At 39.5% G+C, this 21,978-nt stretch overlaps 1 protein-coding gene across 1 annotated transcript in view; it reads left to right on the forward strand.

Moving 5' to 3' along the window:
• The window catches only part of b3glcta (beta 3-glucosyltransferase a), an 84,621-nt gene extending 63,073 nt beyond the window's left edge, over nt 1–21,548 (forward strand). Inside the window, exons 11-15 of the mRNA XM_044031779.1 lie at nt 3,095–3,208; nt 15,667–15,766; nt 16,625–16,744; nt 17,831–17,975; nt 19,903–21,548. Of these exons, the coding sequence (XP_043887714.1) occupies nt 3,095–3,208; nt 15,667–15,766; nt 16,625–16,744; nt 17,831–17,975; nt 19,903–20,070 (647 nt within the window). The 3' untranslated portion in view covers nt 20,071–21,548. The remainder of the gene's footprint in view (nt 1–3,094; nt 3,209–15,666; nt 15,767–16,624; nt 16,745–17,830; nt 17,976–19,902) is intronic.
• The last annotated feature ends 430 nt before the right edge of the window (nt 21,549–21,978 follow it).

Below are 21,978 nucleotides of genomic sequence, written 5' to 3' on the forward strand. Positions count from 1 at the left end.
TCTGATCGAACACTCCTCTCCGTTATATTCTTTGCACTTTGTATTCAGTTGTTTTGATGCACTAAAAGCAGAACTATGCTACTGCCACCTCAGAGTCCTCAGAGCAGGTACCGGCTATAAGATCAAGGTAGTGATATCGGTATTTCAGATGTTCTTTATGGCAGAGCCGGCGAAAAAGAAGCGGAGAGAACTGTTGTCGGAGGAAACGACTGTCCGGGCCACACAAGAGTCAACAAAAGATTGGCATTTTTTCAAATGGTAAAAATTGGAAAACACTGAAACATGCAAAATGGATGCCGACCAACCATGGACATGGACACGGATCCACAGCTTGCGACCGCTGAAAACAAATGCACATGGTCAGGAGAAGGAAAGGGAAGTTTTACTGACAACAAGGATAAAACGGTAGACGATAGATGGATGTATGTTTGCGGTGGGGTTGTGAAAATATGTACTTCGAAACTGAAGGGGGAGCTCCGTAGAGAAAAAGGTGAAAAAGGTGTCCAGACTCACAAAGTTCCTCTCTAACAAACAAACAGTCACTTACATGTCTTACAATTTGGCTTCTACTACTGTTCCAGCGGTTATTGGCATTTGCTGCTTGACCTTCTGCTGCTTCTTGTGTTCTCTGATAAAAGAAGTAAAGGCCGCAGGTTTCGGTCAATATGTCGATTAGCAGATGAACAGACGAGGGTCAAAGGGACTTAATGGACGTCACGTTCACAGGGTGTCACTCAAAACGTAACGGCACTAATTACAGTCGTTACCTTTTCTTCTGCCAAGCTGCTATAATCAGGATTAGAGTGAATATTATGTTAATGTATCAAAGGTTGGTCGAGACCGGTAAATATTAAGAGGCTCCAGATTTCATTTCTGGTTGATGTAAGTGTTAAGGCCTTTTAGTCTTTATTATCTGAAATGATAATCCGTCCGTCCATTATCTGTGCCACTTATCCTCTGACGCTGGAGTTAATCCCACAGGCACAGAGGAGCCAACAAACAATTTCATTCATTCACAGCGATGGACACATTAGTGTGGGAAATCGATTTGTGTGTCTTTGGCCTTTGGGAGGAAACTGGAGTCAAATTCATGCAGACGTAGAGAATGTGAAAACAAACCATGGTTTCAGAGCAAGAATCTTTTTGGATTGAGTTGACCGTGCTAACCACTGACCCACCGTGTCTCCCTGTAATGACAAATACGACCAAATATGAGTTTTTTAGGGTTCATCAATCTGGATTTGGCGAGGATTTGAAGAGGAACTTATCTGAAATTATTCCTAGTTTTTGTGTTAATGTTAGATTTGACATGAATTATATGAATTATTATTATATTTAGTGTGCTGTTCCTCTGTTAAAATTAAACATTGTAACATGCAGATTGTAAGGTTATATTAGCTGATAACAATGTTGTGTGGTCTAGTATTGATATATAATAGTATAATAATTATTATTCACATCTTTCTACGTTTTTAACTGTAATATATTCCAAATATCTCACATTTTCTTGACGTTTACGTGTGTTTTCTTTACCAGGAGCCTGATACAAACTTGTGTGTATATATATTTTAAATTAATTTATAATTGGTTAGTGAAATCACATTAAAATTAAAACTATTAGACTGTCTACAAGCATGAACCAAGGTTTATAAACCAGGGTGAATAAAAACACTTCACTCCTGAGCCGATCCAAGGTTATCGCCGAAGGTTGTGTAAGGAGCCACTCTGAGCCTGGTACGACCATGAACACAGATAATGACAGAACAAAGAGAGGATTATTCCACAGAGAAATGACGTCTTCCCCCTCAAATCATCTTCAGATTTGAGTTAGTGACGGGATTGAGCTGATGTTTTCCTCACTTCTCCTCGTAACTCAACGCAGGCAACACAGAAAACTACAATTACTTTCGTTTATGAAGTCGTAATATTACAAGAATAAAGTTGTAATATTGCAAGAATGAAGTCTTAATATTATGAGAATAAAGTAATAATATTATTAGAATAAAGTTGCAATGTTATGAGCATAAAGTCATAACATTATGAGAATAAAGTCACAATATTGCAAGAATAAAGTTATAATTATTATTCAAATAGAATCTGATCAGCTGCAGGAACACGGAGCATTTTGTGAAGTTACATTTTGATTTGGGCTTCACAAATAAAGAAATACTTCATTACTTCATTAACACATCATTGTCATTATTATTTTTATCAGGACTTTGAGAAGATTGAGAAAGAAACTGAGTTTGCTTCGAAGAAAGAATCACAAACACAGACTTGCAGGAAATCCTCTCTGTTGTGGAGGAAGAAATAGCTGGTAGCCTAAAGATGCATCTGCACGTCCTTCTGAGTATATTCTGTATTTATTTTTTATTTTTTATTTACTTGAACTTTAAACTCACCATAATAATATAATATAATATACAGATCTCTGTGTGAAGTCTGAATGTTCCCGTGTGTAAACTGAAATCATTTTCAGCTCAGAAAACAAGGTCAGAGATGGAGAATTGCTGCATGTACCAGTGGCTTAGCTGGAAAAAAAAAACTGTGAGTAAATAGAAGGAGAAAGTACATTAAGATAAGATAAGGGAAGGTAAATAAAGGGCACAAAGTGGAAAAATATTGTCCCAAATTATTTTACGTACATAATAATGTATCCCTAAAATGTAACTTTTGAAAATAAAGAAACATAATTTTTTCTTTTCATATTAAAATGGTTTATCATTTAATTAAACTAATATAAAACTAATATATGTATATATTCAGCACATACTGTACTGTGAATTAATCTAGACTTTTAACAGAGGGGAAGGATTAAAGGGAGCTTTTATCTCAACATCTTCTTAACATTCACTTCATCTCCTCCCTCGTCTCCGCTGATGATTTATTGCTTAATAAATTCAGTGATCTTTTATAAAATTTCACCAAAAAAAAAAAAACATCAGAGAAAACACGCTGTGCAATAAAAATAAAGTGTGCCAAGGTTGTTGAAGCCTCAGAGAAGCCGAGGTTTGCCGATGTTGAAAAACTGTGAGTGCTGCACTTTAACTAATTCTCTTGTTTCTTTCTTCTTCTACTTCTCTTTCTGCTTCAGTTCCAGTGATAAAGGAAACGTGGGAGAAGGACGCGTTATTCTTGGAGTACTACAGTGACCACGATGATCCTTCAATACCAACCATTAATTTAGGAGTACCAAACACTGAGCGAGGTAAGAGCTCACTCCTTTGAGGCAAAACAGACAAGAGTGAGAGCTTTGTGATGGTGAAGGTCAGAACGACTGTCAGAACGACATGAAAAACTCACAACGCTGCATTTTCTAAAGAGGAAGTGCAACAATATCTCAATATGTGAGTAACTGGTGATCTGTCCAGGTGTGACCCCGCCTATCACCCTATGTCAGCTGAGATTGGTACTTTTTTTAAAAAAGGGTACTTTTTGCTCAGGGGCCACACGGAGGTGTAGTGGTTAGCACTCTCGCCTTGCAGCGAGAAGGCCTTTCTGCATGGAGTTTGTTCTCCCCGTGTGTGCGTGGGTTCTCTCAGGGTTCTCCGGCTTCCTCCCACAGTCCAAAAACATGCAATGTGGGGATTAGGTGAATTGGACACTCTAAATTGACCATAGGAGTGAGTGTGAGAGTGAATGGTTGTTTGTCTCTATCAGTGTGTGGCCCTGCGATGGACTGGCGAACTGTCCAGGGTGTACCCCGCCTATCGCCCGATGTAGCTGAGATTGGCACAGCACCCCCCGCGACCCTCTGGTGGAGGATAAAGCGGTAGATGATGACTGACTGACTTTTTGCTCAGGTGTGTTTATATAGTTGGCGAAAATTTAAATAAAAAGGACATAAGACACTCTATATTGCACATTCTTATAGTTTAAGTTTATCACTTTTTGTGGTGCAGTGTCTAAGAATGAGTGACATCTAATGGTGAGGCTGCAGATTGCAGTCCTCATAACCACATGGAACGACGGTGGCCTTCACAAACCAGAAAGGATATTGTTCGTCTCCATTTATGTTGTAATCTCCTGCTTAAAAATGCTAAATGCATAGCATGCTCTGGCTGCCGCAGACAAAATAATAAATAGTAATTAAACCCAGAATGTGACTCCCACTCGACATGGCTGACCTGAGGGGAACAAGAGGCCGATCAGACCTTGTGAAGAAAAAAACATGTCCCTCAACTGGTCTGAGAGTTTAATGGTCCCTTAAGAGGAATCCTAACCCAACAACATCCTCCAGGCTTTTCCTCAGGAGAAACTGTGGATGTTGCCGGGTAACAGGATGCAAGAGGAGGGGTGTGTCTGCAAGGGAGAGACACTTTTCTGTCACCCCAATCAGCTGACTGTCGTCTGTCTAGCTCCACCTGTACTGTACTGTACCCATACTGTGGTATCTCAAGGGAATGGGACTGAAAAATGGAACGTGTGGGGAAGGAATAATACCAAAATAAGTATTATTCCTAATGGAAACACAAAAAAACATGTGCTGTACTGAACTAAACTGCTCCACTTGGTCTAAACACGCCCCACCTCTTTGTGACTTAAAGGTTCATCGTGTGAATTGTTAGAACATTTATCGCTCAGCGCTATTAAGAGGCGGCCATTTTGGACCACCATGTTTTCACAGGAGCCCACAATGGCCCACACTTGGAAGACAAGAGTGAGATGAAGGATATTCACCTGCAACATGAATCTATTGATGAATGAATCTGTTATAATTCTGTTATTCTGCTGACTTTTCTGTGATTTGGAGAACTTGTAGTTCCGCCCTCACTCTTGCAGTTTGCTGATGGATAAGTTTGCAGGACACTGTTCTGAACCAGATGATGTGAACTTTTTTTGTTTTTATAGCCTTTATTTAACCAGAAAAGCCTCATTTAGATCAAAACTGTCCAGGCCAAGACAGGATGTGTGGCTCCAGCTAAATAATCTGTGACTTCACTTGTTTTTGCTGCAACACAGGCTACGCCAAAACAACCGCGCTGTAGTTCACTCGCTTCGTCAGCGCTCGTCTCTGTCCTCTGACAGAATACACACACACACACACACACAGGAGCTCACCCACTCCCTGACTCTCTGCCAATCACAGTTACACAACAGGCATGACCTTTAACCTCGCCTCCGCTCTAAATCTGAACTCAACAATTCAGCCGACGCCAAAGCAATAAACTAGTCACACATCACAGAACGCATAAGTCAGCCTGCTACAGTACTTTACCCAGAACAGAAGAGATCTTTAATATTCATATATCAAAGTGATATAGTTACAGATTTATTACTCCCAACGTCCTTTAAGTCAGGTTTTATCCTCGGGTGACAGTGCAGCTCCTGCCTCTTGAGATTTAAAGAGTCTGGGAGATCCGGATTTTGATGAGTCATTGTTGGCAGGACTGGCTAACAATACAGTGATTTATTAAGAAAACAAAATGATTTAATCAACAAAAATAAATAAGTAGCAACTCTTTATCAGAAGAAAAGTTTGATGCATCACAGATTTATCACAGGTACAGAAAAACCTGCCACATGCCACATCACGTAGAATTTATGGGAATTCATAATGTATCGTATCACAGATGAAGCAGAAGAGCATGTAAACAGAATCCAGGTTTGTGTGTAAAGACAGCTCCGCTTCTGATCCAGTGTGGTCCTACTTTGCCCGAGGCGGGAACCACTTGGCCGCAATTTTATTCCACATTCTCGGCGCCGTCAGCTTGAAACGACACCTAAGACCTCTCTTAACGGGATGATGCATCTCTTTCAGCTCTGCTGTGGGAAGAGCGAGGGCTTCGCGTTGATGTGAGAGTGTGCGCTTTCGTCTCCGCTCTCCCTTCACTTACTGTCTCCAGGCAGCTCGGGGTGTGTTTTGCAACCATGTTTGCATCGAGGGAGGGAAGGATGCCAACTGCCACTGGCTGCTTCCTTAAAAATGTGTGTAAATCTGACCCTCATCATGAGGAAATGTCAGTGTTAGTTATAAAGTTACTCGGTGATCAGTTCACTCGAGGGCTGCATCAATATCTGGGCTTCAATCAGCCTGTTTTTATGCACATTTTTGATTTGCATGTAAAAACATCTGAATGGAGCCGTGCTTCCAGAGAGTGGTACATAATGGCACGTATCATTTTGCCTTTCCATGAGGAATAGTACCAAAATAACCAGCCCCAGCCGTTCCATTTTTGACACCCTTACCTTGGGGTAATTAGTATAGTCGGCTGATTGAGTGACAGAAAAACGACACTCCGTTCCCTATTTTTTTGTTGCCTGTGTTTCTCTTCAAAGCCCACAGACTATTTTACAAAATTATACAAAATTTGAACAAAAGAGCAGCTGGATGTCCTGCATTGTTGTCTGTTGTTGTCGCGCCGGTACGACATCACGCTATGCACCTCACACAGTAGGTTTACATAAACCGTTTAATCGATCGGCGGCCTTAGCTTGACTAAGACAGGCAATCGGACAACTTGCCGAGTCCGCGTACACATGCTGAGGAGAACATAGATTTATTGTCAGACTCCGCCTCCGTAGGTGCCGCTGTATCTCTCTGTAAGCTAGTGCGTAGTGAATCAGTTTCCTGTTGACCGGTTGAGCGGTGAGCTGGATCAGGCTGTGGTTCTGTATGTTTCGCACCTGATGTGCATGTTAATCTCGGTATAAATTACATTGAGCATGGCTCTTGTGGTTGTCGTGTTGTCCGAAAAAGACGTTGCCGCCACAGTTTATACCTAGTATCCTTCTACTTTCGGGTCAAAGACCAAGGAGGTAATTTTGGTGCATGTGCAGAACTCCAAGTCCGACTCCAGTCCGACTAAGCGTGCATGCAGGAGTAATCAGACTATGAATGGCATTAGTCTGACTAAGACTACCTTGAATTTAAGCTTTGATAGCAGGTCCAGTATGAATAATGGAAACAGTGTAGAGATCACATGATTATGTCTGTCCCTCTTTTACTTTTCTCTATTCTGACAAAATAGTGGAAAAATAGTGGATAGAGTAGTTTTCCCTCTGAAATCCACTGTTTCCAGGAGGAACGTGTTGACCAATAAGGAAACCACAGCATTCCTCCACTGAGTGCAAGATGCAAATCCATCTATAAATGCAAGGAATGTCTGTCTGCCTCTCCTGTTAATCACAAAACCATCCAAGGGTGTCACTTGACAGGCTTCAAATTTGGCAGGCGACTTATTAAAGGCACCAGTGTGTGCAGTGCTGACTTTGACATTCTCTAGATAAGAAATGCAAAAGATGTCAGTTGATATCTCACAATCAGATAAAAAACACGATCAAAAACATACAGTAACTTCCTTGGTGAGGGTAATTATTAGTTGAATCATTTAGGTCTTCCCTACTCCAAACAGCCAGCACAAGGTCGAATGTGTTTAAAACAGCAATTAGGTTTGTTTATACACTGAGGAAAAACCTATTTAATTTGATAATGAGATAAACCCGACTCTGAGACTATCACTGTCGACATCAACTCACTGTTGCAGCTTTGGTAGTTGGTTAAAGGATAAAGATAAGCAGGGGTTTAATGTGCCGTTTGTGCTGCTCAGGGTGCAAGATTTGTACTGACCTTAAGAAATGTTAAATAGTTTGTCTCGTTGTCGTTTACATTAAAGAGAGAAGGCGAATGTCGTGTCATTCTCTCTCTGGCTACAGAAGATACTGGGTCAGTTTGCGTCACGGAAGAGAGTAATTTAATGTGGATGTCAACTTTACATTTCACCGAAACCACAAAAACTCTAAGATGTTTTGGCTGATATCACTCTATGGCCCACTCCAAAAAAATAACAATGTTTAATCAAAGATTGCATTGATAAAAATAGCTTACCATACTTACTGACTCACTTTGTGCACCTATATCCACAAGGTGGCAGTAACAGCAAACATTTTTTGTTTTTGGACTGAATTGTCTTTACAGAAATAACCATATTTGCAGATGTAATGACATATCTGAGGGTCGTTGTATCTCGTCTGAACTCAACATTTCGGTGGACCCTGCATTACGCACACTTATGCTCATGCACTGCACATTGCTTTGTTTGTCTTGTTGGAGTGGAGAATTTCCCCAAACTGTTGTTTTGGTTGTTAATCAACAGCAGGAAATCTATAGCCTTTGACCCATAGTTGTGCTGAATTTGACCATAGCCAGTAGCAAACATGGCTGTGGAGCCTCCATGTCAGCAGTGATCTGTGTGTCCGCATGACGGACATTATCAGAGCCAGGCACTGATATTAATATGTCCAATCTGAGGTGATTAACTGGCTAAAACTGTTAGCCTCTAGTTATGACTTACCTCTGAGTTTAATGTTTTTCTGCCAGGAAAAAGTTACGATTCAAACAATTCCTGTTTGTATTTTCTCGAGGCCTTTGTTCCTTCTTTCTCATAGATCACCGTGGGAGAGAGAATCTCCCTCCCTTTAATTCCGCTCAGCACTGCATGCCAACTTTTTATTCTCTCTAAACTTTTGGGAGACAACAATCGAGCGGTGGAAATTTGGCAGTCGTCCACAGTCCATCATTAAGACACAGGGATTTTCTCTAGTTTGGTAAGCAGCCAGCTGCTGAAGCTCTTCTGTCATTTTAATAACTGGGCATAATGGCTGCATTCAGATTACCAGCAACACTGATCAAATGTGATTCAAATCCAATGCTCTGTAGATGAGGTTTGATGGATCACATTCATAATTACAAGTGTATTTCCCTTATCCTACAAATACACAACAACAACAGCAGAAAACGTCATATTAGTGAGACCTAGAGTGATACTTAAGATTCATAATATATGTGTTTATTAATCACTTAGGGACATTTAGAAACAGACGTAGCTGAAGAGGACGACTCTCGCCTCCATTGTTGATTTTCACACTGTCAGTATATGTCGATGACATCAACCAATTCATGAAAGGAAGACCATTCTCACTCATGTCCCATGGGCATATATTGGATACACACTATATGCACACAAGTGTTTGACTGCATCTGTTAAGTATTGAATTCAGGTGTTTCAATCAGGCTTGGGACTCCAGGCCTCTTATCTCCAGTGAAGGACAATCCTCACACATACCAAGACATTTTGGACAATGCTATGCTTCCAACAGTTTGAGGAAGGCCCTTTTCTATTCCAACATGACTATACAAGGACTATAAAGACATGGTTTGACTTGAGTTTGGTGTGGAAGAACTTGACTGACCTCACACAGAGCCCTGACTTCAACCCCATCGAGCACCTTTGGTATGAACTGGAACAGAGATGAGAGAACATCAGTGCCTGACCTCATAAATGCTCTACAGAATGATTGAATGGACACAAATTCACATAGAAACACTCCAAAATGTTGCTCCAGGAAGAGTCGAAGCTGCAAAAGGGAATCAATTCAGTCTCTGTTGGGGTAATGGTCAGGTGTCCTTATGCTTTTGTCCATATAGTGTCTGAATGTCAGAAACAACTTAACTTTTGAGGCTTTACTTTAATGCATAACAAGCTGGGCATCCACTTGTAAGACGAGCTCTAAAGCCCATTAAAACAGTACACAAACTTGAAGAAACATGAACTGCTAAACGGGGATAACACTTTTAAATACAATGACTCTGTTTTGATATATAAAAGTTTTCATTATCTAGCCATCACTTCCACTGCTAGAATTTATTAAAAAGACCAATTGTAGTGAACTGTCCACTCCAATACCCAATTACCAAACACTTAAAAACATCAAAGCTGCTATCACAATTCTGCATATTCTTATTTATTAGGGACCATCGACCGGCCCAAGGGACAAAAGATGAAACATTTTTCATTCATTATATATGCTGTCCCTGTCTTAAATAAATAAATAGACTTCAGACTTCAATCAAACATAAAATCATAAAAGTATGTACAGTTTGGAATAAGTCCAGTTGATAAGATTTTTTTACAATGGTTTGAGTCAAAAAAGTCACTGGGACTTGAATAGCATAACAACAGAAAAATTAAATAAACATTATATCAGTTAAGAGAGATGTGCACGTGGGGACACGTTACATTAAACATAAAGATTATGTGCAAACGATTTTACCCCTAATGTTAAATATATGTTGAGATGATACACAATCATTTATTAGACTAATACTGAATTAAAACCACAACATATAATGTATTGGTTCCTCCTCTCGTTAACATCAGTCTACTTATCTCGCAGAGCCTTGAGGTTTTTATGCTAATGTTTGCCAAGAGCAGCCTCGAGTTCCACAAGAGTCAACAGTCGGCGTCAGTGTGTGAGGAATCTGCAGTCAGCACCAGTGCCACTGATTATTCACCTTCACTTGACTCCACTGATTCCACTGATCTGCCAACGCTGCTAAGAGTCAAGTCCTGAAACGGTGTCATGAATTTAGACGCTCGTTTATACACTGAATGTGCAGGTGAAGTATAAGCGTGTGTTTATCTAAAGCCACGGTTCTCAAACTGTGGCGTGTGTACCACTAGTGGGGCGCGAGCTTCCTGTGGTGGTACTTTGAGGAAAATCAGAAATACTGATCTACCAGGGTATGTGATCGGAGTGAAGCTGAGGAAATCTGACAGGAGTGCGTAGAAAATGAAACAAATAATAAAATGAGAGTCTTAATCTGTTTTCACTGTACTAGTATGTGAAGTATACGTGAGGAAGAGGATGATGATGAGAGAATACATCTGCCTCCTTGCTCGGTCTATTTACGTCACTGTATTTTAACGTTGGTGTTAATGGTGTTGCTTCAAGAGCTTGGTATTAAACGTCTGAGAACCACTGATCTAAAGGATGAATAGATGGCTGGATGGAGGAATGGATGTTTTTATTTTATAACCTTTAACTTTGGCTTCTTTTGTGGCTCTGTGTGACCTGGGTGACCTGTATTTCCACCCCCTCTCTTGCAGTTTGCACATGGTTACTATTGCAGGATCAGCTGTTCTGAACCAGAGGTTAGATGGGTGAATGGATGGTAGAGATGTGACTGTGTGGTCCATTTCTCTAGAATATTACAAGTACAATAGTGTCTTTGATTCGTCTTTGTGGACTTGTGATGGCAAGGGTAAATATTGTGACGAGAATAACAAGGAGGAGCAGAACTGTGCTTTGTAGCTCAACTGAGCCACATTTATTCCCTTGTCGCGGCAACAGCTAACCCCCGAGGTCGAGGCGTCCTCAGGGAACAACAAAACAGGGCGGCTAACCCACTGGCAAAACTCTTCCGCTTGTCACTAGCTGAACTCCTCTCCGAACAACAGGTAGAGAAATCCCTCGCCAGAACTTGTTAATTTTGAAAAACTAAGCTGATATATGAAATTAAACATACAACAGAGACTATGTTTTGCATTTTGAAGCAGAAGCTGTTTACACGAATGAATACGGACATTTTGCTGGTACAAGGTCACCTTAGGTCCTTGACACGCTTGGGAAATTGCGAGTCTTCTGTGTTACAATCTGTAGTCTCACCACTAGATGTCACTAATGCTTCCACACTGGATGTCTAAGGTCTAACCCGCAAGGTAGATTCTGAAGGTAGATCTGATTTTTTTTTTTTTTCCTATGTCCAATGGTATGAAACCTGGACAAACTTGATGTTCTTCATGCATGGATTTATAACAGAGGTATTAGAATGTCATTTTGATTTTGCTAAATGTGTAACAAATGGACCCACTTGACTTCCTCTAGAGATTATTTACGATGTGGCATTCTGTAGACGTGATGCAAAAATCTAAAAAAAATAAAATGAATGTATGAGGGAAAACAACAAGCTTTCCTTTTGTGAGTGAGAAAAATAGTCAAGCTTTCGAGCTCTCTGGGCAAGTGAAGTGAAAACTGATGCAAGGCTGTGCAATGGGAAAAAAAAAAGCATGGAACTTCATCAAGTCAGTCCCCAGACTACAAATAAACGCGTGTGAAGTGTCGTGTTAATCACGTTAAAGTTACGGAAAGTGTCTCGGCCCAGTAAGTTGCGTAGTTTGTTTCCATTAGTTGAAAGTAAATAGATTGTTGTGTTTTACGCCGTGTTTAAGTCGATTGTTGTGTTTAAGTCGAGAAATGTTGTGGGTTCCTCGTCAGTCCCTAAATCTGTGTTTCCCTCATGGTACAGTTTGGAATGGTAGTACCCTTAGTTCTTAGTTGGGTTTCAACTAAGAACGGCACCTTTGCTTGGTAGTCGCTTTGTGGCTGTTTGTCTCAATAAACGGTCGCAAGGGAGTGACGTTTCTGTCGCCCAATCAGCTGACTGTGCTGGGTGGAGCCAACGCCACCCTCACCTTACCGTAACATTTTACTCTAGTACCCCAAGGGTGCCAAAAAATGGAATGGTAATTTTGGTGTTATGTAAAAAAAACATGTACCATACTGTACCAAACCGAACTGTCCCACTCAGTGGAAACAGGGCATTAGTGTGTATATAAAAATACACATTGTCTAGTCTTGTCTTGAAGCCTTGAGATTTGACGTTGGACAGCCGATGTCATGATGATGAGTCATAGTGTGTCTCAAAATACAGTAGCGTAAAAACTCGACAATTGTTGTAATTTCCCTTAAGTTTACCCTTCATAGAAACCCTTTAAAAGTTATTACAGCTGCAAAAGAGACCAACTCCATATTAAAAAAAAACTATGTATGTATTTGAATATGTCATTACAGTCCCTGATGGGCTAATGGTCAGGCTTTTGTCCACCAAATCATTACCATTTTGCAGGCAATCCATAGACCTTTCTATGCATTGCCTGCCAAAATGGCGTTGTTTTAGCTGCCTGCCACTTACCGGAGTTCTATAGGACAATACCAGCTGTCAGTCATTCATACTGTAACTGCCATACTTTTCTGTTCATTTTCCTCTAAATGGGAACATTGTGAATGAGTCCAAGAACTCCTCGGGAAAATGTGCACAAATGTTATAAATCAAGTAGAGACAAATGTATGTCTATTCTATGTCCATGTATGGACCTCGTCTTCACAATCATATCCGTTTATGCTGTTTCGGTTTAATATTTCCAGTGTGATATTTCTAAACATCATCCTTTATTCTAGTTCTTTACTCTGGTGAATCTTACTTTTCACATATGCAAAATATTCTATGCGATATTTGAAGACTTTTCTCAAATGTTTCTGTTTCCATCCAATTTTTGGGGGGGTTGTGCAAATCAAAAATGCGCATAAAAACATGCTGATGGAAAAACACATTCTACCACATCATCTTTACTCGTGTTAGAATTCCAGCAGCTTCTCATGTCTCTCATGTATTTTGATTCCTGACCAGTGAATATTGCCTCCAGCATTTTTATTTATTTTGTTATCGCTGGGTACCTTTTGATCGATTGATCACTTTTGAACTGAACCAGTTTACTTTCATACATTTTCTCTTTTCCCCTGTTTTCCTGGGTTTGCTCTGGGGTTCATATTCTGTTAGGAATCTCACTTTCATGCCGAATCGGGAATTGACCAACCATTACTCGCTAACCTCCTTCAACTACAAATAATATCACCAGTCCTTTACACACAGACCTGTAAAATGTAAATTTGTGATTTTATTCCTGTCAGCAGTTCAAGGTTTCCTTTCTTACTTTAAAGTCAGATACAAGGGGAAGAAACCACCTTGGGTTTCTTATAAATAAAACAGCAGGGCCTCAGTATTCTTTGTGATGCTTGCCACCAGGGATTTCCATGTCTCAGCTCTGAGCCATGATGGTGTGCAGATATTTGGATTGTGATGGGTAGAACAGATTCCTCTAGGCTGCTTGTTTTCCTTGGGTGCAACCACATCAGTGTTTTTTTTTAGTTTTCAGGAGTTGGCAGGTCATTTTGTTCAATCTAATGCTAATGTCAAACACGCTTGAGTAAAAGTTTGGTTTTCAGGACATTGGCATTGACATCGGAGACGACATCTTTTTCACCTAAAGCCCTAAAGTTCACATCTTGAGCCTGGAAAAGCAATAAAATACATACATATGCATATATATATGTACATACTGTATATCTATATATGAATTTACTTTATAAATTAATGCTGTGCAGTTGTGTGTGTAAACAATCAAAGTTGCCTTTTTTTTATTTTTTTATTTACAGCACTTTGCGAAACAGGTTGTTTTTAAATGTGCTATTTACATAATCAAGACCAGGACCTTGAATTTTCAGGCTGATGGAAATACGTCAGTGAAAAATATGACAATAGAATACTGAATGTCTCAAAACAATAGCTAATTTAAAGACAGGCATGTGTGACAGTGAAATTATTCATTTGTTTATTATTATTACTACTATTATTATTAGTATGGTTATGATTATGTTATGATTATGATTACTATTATTATTATATTATTATTATTATTATTATTATTATTATTAATAATAATAATAATAATAATAATAATAATAATAAATCAAGAAAAGAAAAGTAGAAGAAGTTTTCAGTATCCACACAAAAAATAATCTGTTGTAATTAGTTTGGAACACTGAGTGCAGTGTTCTTTATTATTAAATCTTTGTCATTTTGTATTGTTCGGACTCTGACAGCTCCAACACTTTATAATGGATTTCAACATGTTCATGTCGTTCGTGACATTTACGCTGACATTCAAAGTTTTTCTGCTCTTTAAACTTTTTGAAATACTTACACATTTTTCTGCATTTTGTTAACAGTCACACATAGTTGTTCAGGTTTTAACCAAACTTGGTACACTTGTTGCTCTCATGATTCCAAACACATGATTCCAATGTACTTCCATCACCAAGAATAAATGGAAAAATGGCCAGTCTATGCATTTGAACAAACTGGTCCTAGCACATTTGAGCTAGCCGTGTCAAACTCAGTCCATGTTCTAGACAAGTCAATGATTAGAAGTTATCAAACATCCAAAGGCGTGGCCTAAAGTTGATGTTAAAATGGTAGAAAAATTACTTTCAAATTCCACTTTCTAAAAGCTTTGTGGAAAGCTACATGAAATTTCTCATAGTCATCAGATGTGACGAGTTGTGTGGGGCGTGTGCCCTATCATGACTGCATACTGTCCTAGTTATTGTTGTTATTGCACTGAATATAATGAAATACAGCACATGTATTTCCTTCCTGTTTTCTCTACATACACATTAAGACGTCTGGGAGTACACGTCACTAAGATTTGTTCACACTTTTAGGTTTATGCTAAAATATAAATAAAAGTTGCAAATGCGCAGTAATTCACACTTGTTTGTTTGGGGTGGCGCAACAAAAATTACCTCCTGATGTTTATTGCCTCTTTGAAGGCTCCTTTCAAGTCAATTAAATATATTGTTTGCTGTAATGGTTTTCAAATCATTCGCGTAAACGACTATTATTGTCCACGTTTAGCTTTATATTAACATCGCTCAGGCTGGATTAACACAAAAGGCCTTCATGATGATAAACTCAATCAGGCACTGAATTGAATCGAGATGGGCTTCAAGTTATTGCCTCACAGTTAACATCTTCTCCTGAGTGAAATGTTAAAAGTGTTTTTACAGATTCTAATCGCTCATTTTTCTGTGTGTTCGAAAGTGTGTGTGTGTGTGTGTGTGTGTTCTACAGAGAAAACAATAATGCCAAATGTGTTTTCTTAAAGTTACCCACTCATTAATCTTTGTAAACCAGAACACAGCACGTGGTCAGTATTGATTAAGTCGCTCTGGCCTGTATTGATCTGTACACGTCTCCATTTACAGGCCACTGCGGGAAAACGTTTGCAATCCTCCAGAGGTTTCTGAGCAGCAGTGTCCCAAACACCAAGTGGCTCCTCATCGTAGACGACGACACACTGATTAGGTACATTTTCTCCGTCTGGAAATGGTTAGAAAGGAAACATAATGAACAAACACTTTGCATCGGTGGAGAGAGCAAACAGGGACCAGATTCAAAGATATGCAGCATCTGTCTAGGCCGGTTGGGGTGAAAGGAAAAATTTTGGACAGAGGAGAGGCGGGGTAGAGACAGAAGAAGCAAATTCAAATTGTTGTAGAAAATTGATGACAGTCCAGCTATTCATAATAAACCTCACGACTGGATCTGGATCCTGCAGCCCAGGAGTCACAGGCACCAGCAGATTCATTTTTTTAATGAATTGCAGATCATCCGTTGTGGTGACCCCGAGAGAGGGAGCAGCTTAAAGAGGAAAAAAACATTTGGCTTTGGCTTTGGCATCAAAAGATAAATATAAGATTTTTTTTCAGGTATTTACATACATGCAATAATACTTATTAATATTTAGTGGTGAATCCTTTGTTGTGTGTCGTGTCGATGTTTTTGTCTCATGACTTGTGTTGAAGGAGCAGATTTTCTCCTCCTCCTCTTGACAGTCGATCAGAGCACAGGCAGTCTGCTCGACTTTTGTCATCATGGCTTGTCTTAAAAGTATTTCCAATCTGCTGACATTGCGACACCAGCTTCAGACCCTATACTGGTGTCGGTATCAGTGCATCCCTACGTAGTATATCGAAAAAGATGAGCAAATAAACACAAGTCCCGCAGGATTCACTTTACACCTGCCAGGTCGCTCCTTCACGTGGAAGCTTCTCCATGTGTAATAGTGCCTGAGGGAGAGCAGTTATTTCACTTCCTGATTGGACCGTTTCTTTGCATGTGTGGAGATGAGCGTGTGATGAGCTCGATGTGTGCCGTGTGCAGCCTCCACAGACTGCGAGCGCTGCTGAGCTGTTACGACCCGTCTGATCCGGTGTGTCTCGGGGAGAGGTACGGCTACGGCCTGAGCCAAGGCGGCTACAGCTACATCACAGGAGGCGGAGGGTGAGTCTCACAGAGTCCAAGTCGACCTAGTTTTCTGAGACACAGTCATAAAGAAAGTAAAAAAGAAAAATAAGATCCAAGACGAGCAGTTTTTCACAGTTTTCACCACTGTCTTGGCAGGAAATGAAGAGCGACAGTCACTGCAGACTTACAATCCATTGTTCTCCATTTTGCCCTGTCCCTCTTCTGTTCTTCCTTTTATTAAAAATCCAACAGGAGCCCAATATCCATCTGCACCCTGTTGGTCAATAAGACCGATGGCGGTCATTTTTTACCCGGACATTACCCGCATTGTTTTTAGTGATCCCCATATTTGATTTGGCAAAACACCCGCAACAGTAAGAACAATACAGTCACACAGAATAATAATTAAAGATATTATGGTATAGTTTATTTTATTTGAAAGTGAATTATACGCACCAGTAGTGAGCACACATTCATCGGGCACAGGAGCAGCAGGGATTTGAACTGGAAACTGTCTGGTTACAAGCCCAATTCCCTTCCACTTGACCATCGCTCGGGAATATAAAATATGATGAATGATACTCGGTCCTCACCTCTCACTCTGCTGTCAATCCCGAGTCATGATTCCCGCAAAACAATGACTAAACTCCGACTTGGTTCCAAGTTCCCGAAACAGCGCGCTCGGGGGAATAACGATCAAAGATACAAACTCTGCCGAGAGAAAATAGAATGTGTAATGAAAAACCTGTAATCTGTAGATAATCTGTTTCAATTTAGTGCCTGGCTCCCTTTGGGGGAAAATGCCGACTGCATTACAAAACAACACAACAACAACAACAACAACAGCACGAGAACCCAATATGAAACATTCATCAGTTGATAAGACAAGACAGGGAGTCGATACTAAAAAGCCGCTCGTAGGAAATGATGCTAAGTGCAAGAAAAAACATGGAGCTTAAAAATTCCATAACACCCACAATGATTTATTACTCCGCGGTAAAAGAGCGTCAGCTGTCGCATATGAATCTCCACTTAGTGACACCACAACACGGCAAAAAAAGAAGGCGATATCTGTGTGTTGAAATAATAACAAAGCTCTTTTATTCTGGGATGTTGCTGTAGTATGGTGTTCAGCAGGGAGGCCGTGGTCCAGCTCCTCAACAGCGGCTGCAAGTGCTACAGCAACGACGCTCCGGACGACATGGTGCTGGGAATGTGCCTCAACGCTCTCGGACTTCCTGTCACACACAGCCCGCTCTTCCATCAGGTGGGTTTTTTTTTTCTTTTTTTTTAACGCTCTTATAAAGTGCACTGTTTTATGATCATTTTATTTTCTTAGTCACAATTATCATTTTTTTAAATGGCACTGTAACCAAATCCAAGCCACGCAGGAGTGAACGAATGCAACAATTCTGCTTTTCTTTCACATCACAAACACTCGCTGTTGCACGTTCTTATAACCTCTGTACAAACTGTACGTTTAAACATAATAATCCCTGTGTTCTAAGGGATAAAACTGGTGGACACTGCAAATAAATGGCATTTTAAACATGTAGTAATAAAAATGTGTTTCATCACAGTTAACCATTGAACCCCTGCAATCAAACACAATCAAGAAAAATTGTGTGGTGTGACATTTAGAGGCCTCTGACCTCTGCAGACGCAGTGTCAAGGTCAAACATTTCGATTTTTTAATCACTGTGATCATGAAAAGTCTCTGACAGCCACAGTATCTTTAAATACATATGAAACCAAACAGGCAGTTTCATCTATAGTCCAATATGAAATCTAGTACAGTCAATTTTAACTTGGTAAACATCGCAGTTCATATGAAATATTTATACTTATATCTTGCTTTTATATTAAACCTTAGGACTTTTGTTTGATTGTGTGAGGTTTATGCATCTGGAAATATTATTGTTTTTACGCTCCTGAGTCTCAATAACTTTTCTCCATTTTTTTTTGAGCTGATGTCAGCATCAGAGTTGACTGTGAAATAAAACACAACACATTAACAATATCATTTAGTTGTAATAAGATTGAAAGAAACACATTTATCATGCTTTTCGCACACTAAACCAAATATAGTGAAACTCAAAATTGATGTTGATGCAAATGTTAATAATAAAACGGTCTCTGAAACTGTAGCAGCTAAATGGAATTCAGCCATTTCTTTAAAAAACCTGCCCTTCTGTTATTGTGGCAAAATGTCACGGTGTAATTTATGCTCCTCTTAAAAAAAGCATAGTCTTTAAAGACAGGATTATAAACTGAGGAGCAGAGGAAGGTGAAATCACATAATCTGAGTACATTCTGAGTGCACGACCTTTTTGTGATTTCACCATAAATTATAGATGAACGTGTTAAAGGAATCGCTCAGAATTATTTGAAATGTAGTTTTCAATGTTACTTTACTTGTGTTTTTATTTATGTTGTGTTTTTGTAGTGTTTTATTGTGTAGCTGTTACTTTTACCCATGTTTGATTTTTCTTTAGCTGTATTTTATTGCCTCGTGTGAGCTTTTTTTTTTTATCTTTTATTCATTCTGTCATTTATTTATTGTTCCGTGCAGCACTTTGGTCCACTGTGGTTGTTTTGGACTGTACGTGATACCGACACTCAGCAGAAAAAAACATTTTTTAACCACTTAACAAAAGACTCATTCCCTAAAATCCTCGCTTGCAAAAGTCTACGATATCTGCACAGGTGTTTGTGAAGCGCTCACTCTCCCACACCAAGGTCCATAGAGAAAATCAGTTTTTAGCTCACAGGGACACAGGAGTTTTCTGTTCTACTACCTGCGTCATTTTTTGCAAGTTGTATGTTCCTCACGTGAAACCGAACGATGTATTTTCAACTTGAAAGTCGCAAAACATCCGATTTCAGCTCACAGTTGGAGGCAGCAGTGGATTAACAACTCCTCAGTGCTACCGTGTAAAATCGCTGAATTTCTCCATGACGTTTGGTGCAGGTCGTCAAATCTCTTAAGACTCAAGCAGGTGATGTTATAATCAATCATCACAGAAACAGATCAATTCTTTTAAAGTATCTGCTGCTAAAATAAAACATGAATGTGGATGTTTCTCAGTTTTCCACGTGCAGTATATGTCTGTGACTCCGTGCCTTCAGTCTTCAGACTTCTGTCAACCGAGTCTAAATTGCTGATTGCGTCCATGTCTTACCTCTCCTCTCAGGCGCGGCCCGAGGATTATCCCAGAGACTTCTTAGCTCACCAGGTGCCAATCTCTTTCCATAAACACTGGAACATCGACCCCGTTGCCGTTTTCAACAAATGGCTTCGGGACGAGTCGAGGCCGAAACCTTCGGCCGGACTTAACAAGAGCACGAAGACGGAATTATAACAGTGTGGAGCACATGGACAGTCTGTCTGAATATGTGTGTGTGAGTGTGTGAGAGAGAGAGAGTGTGTTATGGAACTTAAACATGTTTCTTTATAGATGTAAATGTTTTGTATTATTAAAGGTGATATACGTAAGACTTTTAACTTAATATGTATGTATGTAGTTTGTGTTATTTGTTAATCCAGGTGCAAATCAAGTATTAAAATTATACGATCTTAGATGACAGAAATTGGTGTATCTACTGCCCTTTTGTAGTTTTTAGTTTTTTTATCTGTTGCTCCGCCCACTTTCACCGACCCAGTAACGCAGCACGTAGCACTTCGACACACACTGGGACGCCGGCAGAGTGAGTAGAGAGCAGACAGTGGCTGAGTTTTGGAAATACTGAACGATAACTGGCGTTAAAAAGCCTCAGCACTCCTCTCAAAAATGTCTCAACCAGAGAGCGAAAAACAAGGGTCTGCAGCGGAGATGCATTTGAATATAGATGCTAAATGTTCTGAGAAAGATGATGGCAGTCACGCTCTCTCCCTCTATATACGTGTTTCTTAACATATATAAGGTTTTTTCATCTCCTCTCCTGACATGATGAATTATCTGCTGCTGCTCTAATGTCCATTCCACACAAATGTTAATCGATTTAACAAAAAAAACACAATAAATACTACTTACGTTAACACACCTAGAGCAGCACCAACATTTTTTTTAAAAAGTATACATTTTTTCCAACATCAGTCCTCATCATACATATCAAACATGAATTTATTTGTAGAGTTTTTAACCCTTAATCTGCCGTGTTTTTGTCATGATGCATCAAAAACAGTGATTTGAATGGGTTTCACTGAGGACAGTTTTGTGCCTAAGTGTGTTAGTGTGAGTATTTTACTTATCGTTAAAAATTAAGAAAACAAGCATAAATCTTTAACATGAAAGGACATAAATTAAAAGCCAAAAACACAAAAATGTGTCCAGGTGTGTTAAAGGGTTAAGTTCCCAAACTTCGAATTTGAAAATTTACAATTTATTCCCATTAATTCACAAGTTTGCAATTCTGAAAAATGGGAAATTCCCGGAATTATGCCACCCAAGTAAGGACAGGTAAACATCTTGTAGCATCTTGTTTCCATATTTTCTGAAAATCTGGCAACCACACCTCTGTATTGATTTCAGTTTTAAACGCTAAAAGCCGCTGTTGTACATATTTTACATATATCACCTTTAACGTTGAATTGTCACAGGGAGGATCCAAGCAAACGTGTGTCAGTTTTTTATGACTGAGGTGCATGTTGAGGTTAGTGTTATTTTGGAAATCTGATTAAAATGTGTGTATATTTATATCTGGAGAATAATCTGAACCTTGTGGAGGATATTATCCTCTTATTCTTCTTCTTCTTCTCTCAGATACTTTGTCTTTCAAGAAAGTATCTTTAATGATGTACAATGTTGCTCTATTTTGACATAAAAGTATGAATATTTAAGATTGGTTTTTGCTTTATCTGAATCACCAGAGAGAAAACCGTACGATGGTTGGTTTGGTTATTAAAGGTCAAGTGCGGCTCCGGCTCGGATGATGAAACCACAGACTTTATAAAGTGGCTAAAAGGCAGCTTCAAAGCTGACGAAAAACTTTTAATTCCACGGAGATTTCAAGGATCTGCTCATCTCATCTTCGTTGGTAACTCATCTCATAACAGTTTTGGCTAAAAACTTGGAATTAACTTCCTCTGAGGTGGAAATTGTTGTTCTTTTCAATACCAGTTTTTCATTTTCTCACATAATTCATTGGCAGACTCGGATCTTAATTTGTTTTATCGAACTTCATGTGCCAAACACAAGCCAGTAGTCCTCATGGTGGCACTACAGGAACGGTTTAAATTAAAATACATGACACATTTGGCACACCTGCAG

Source organism: Solea senegalensis, linkage group LG8 (assembly GCF_019176455.1).
Source record: "Solea senegalensis isolate Sse05_10M linkage group LG8, IFAPA_SoseM_1, whole genome shotgun sequence".
NCBI classification, from domain to species: domain Eukaryota; kingdom Metazoa; phylum Chordata; class Actinopteri; order Pleuronectiformes; family Soleidae; genus Solea; species Solea senegalensis.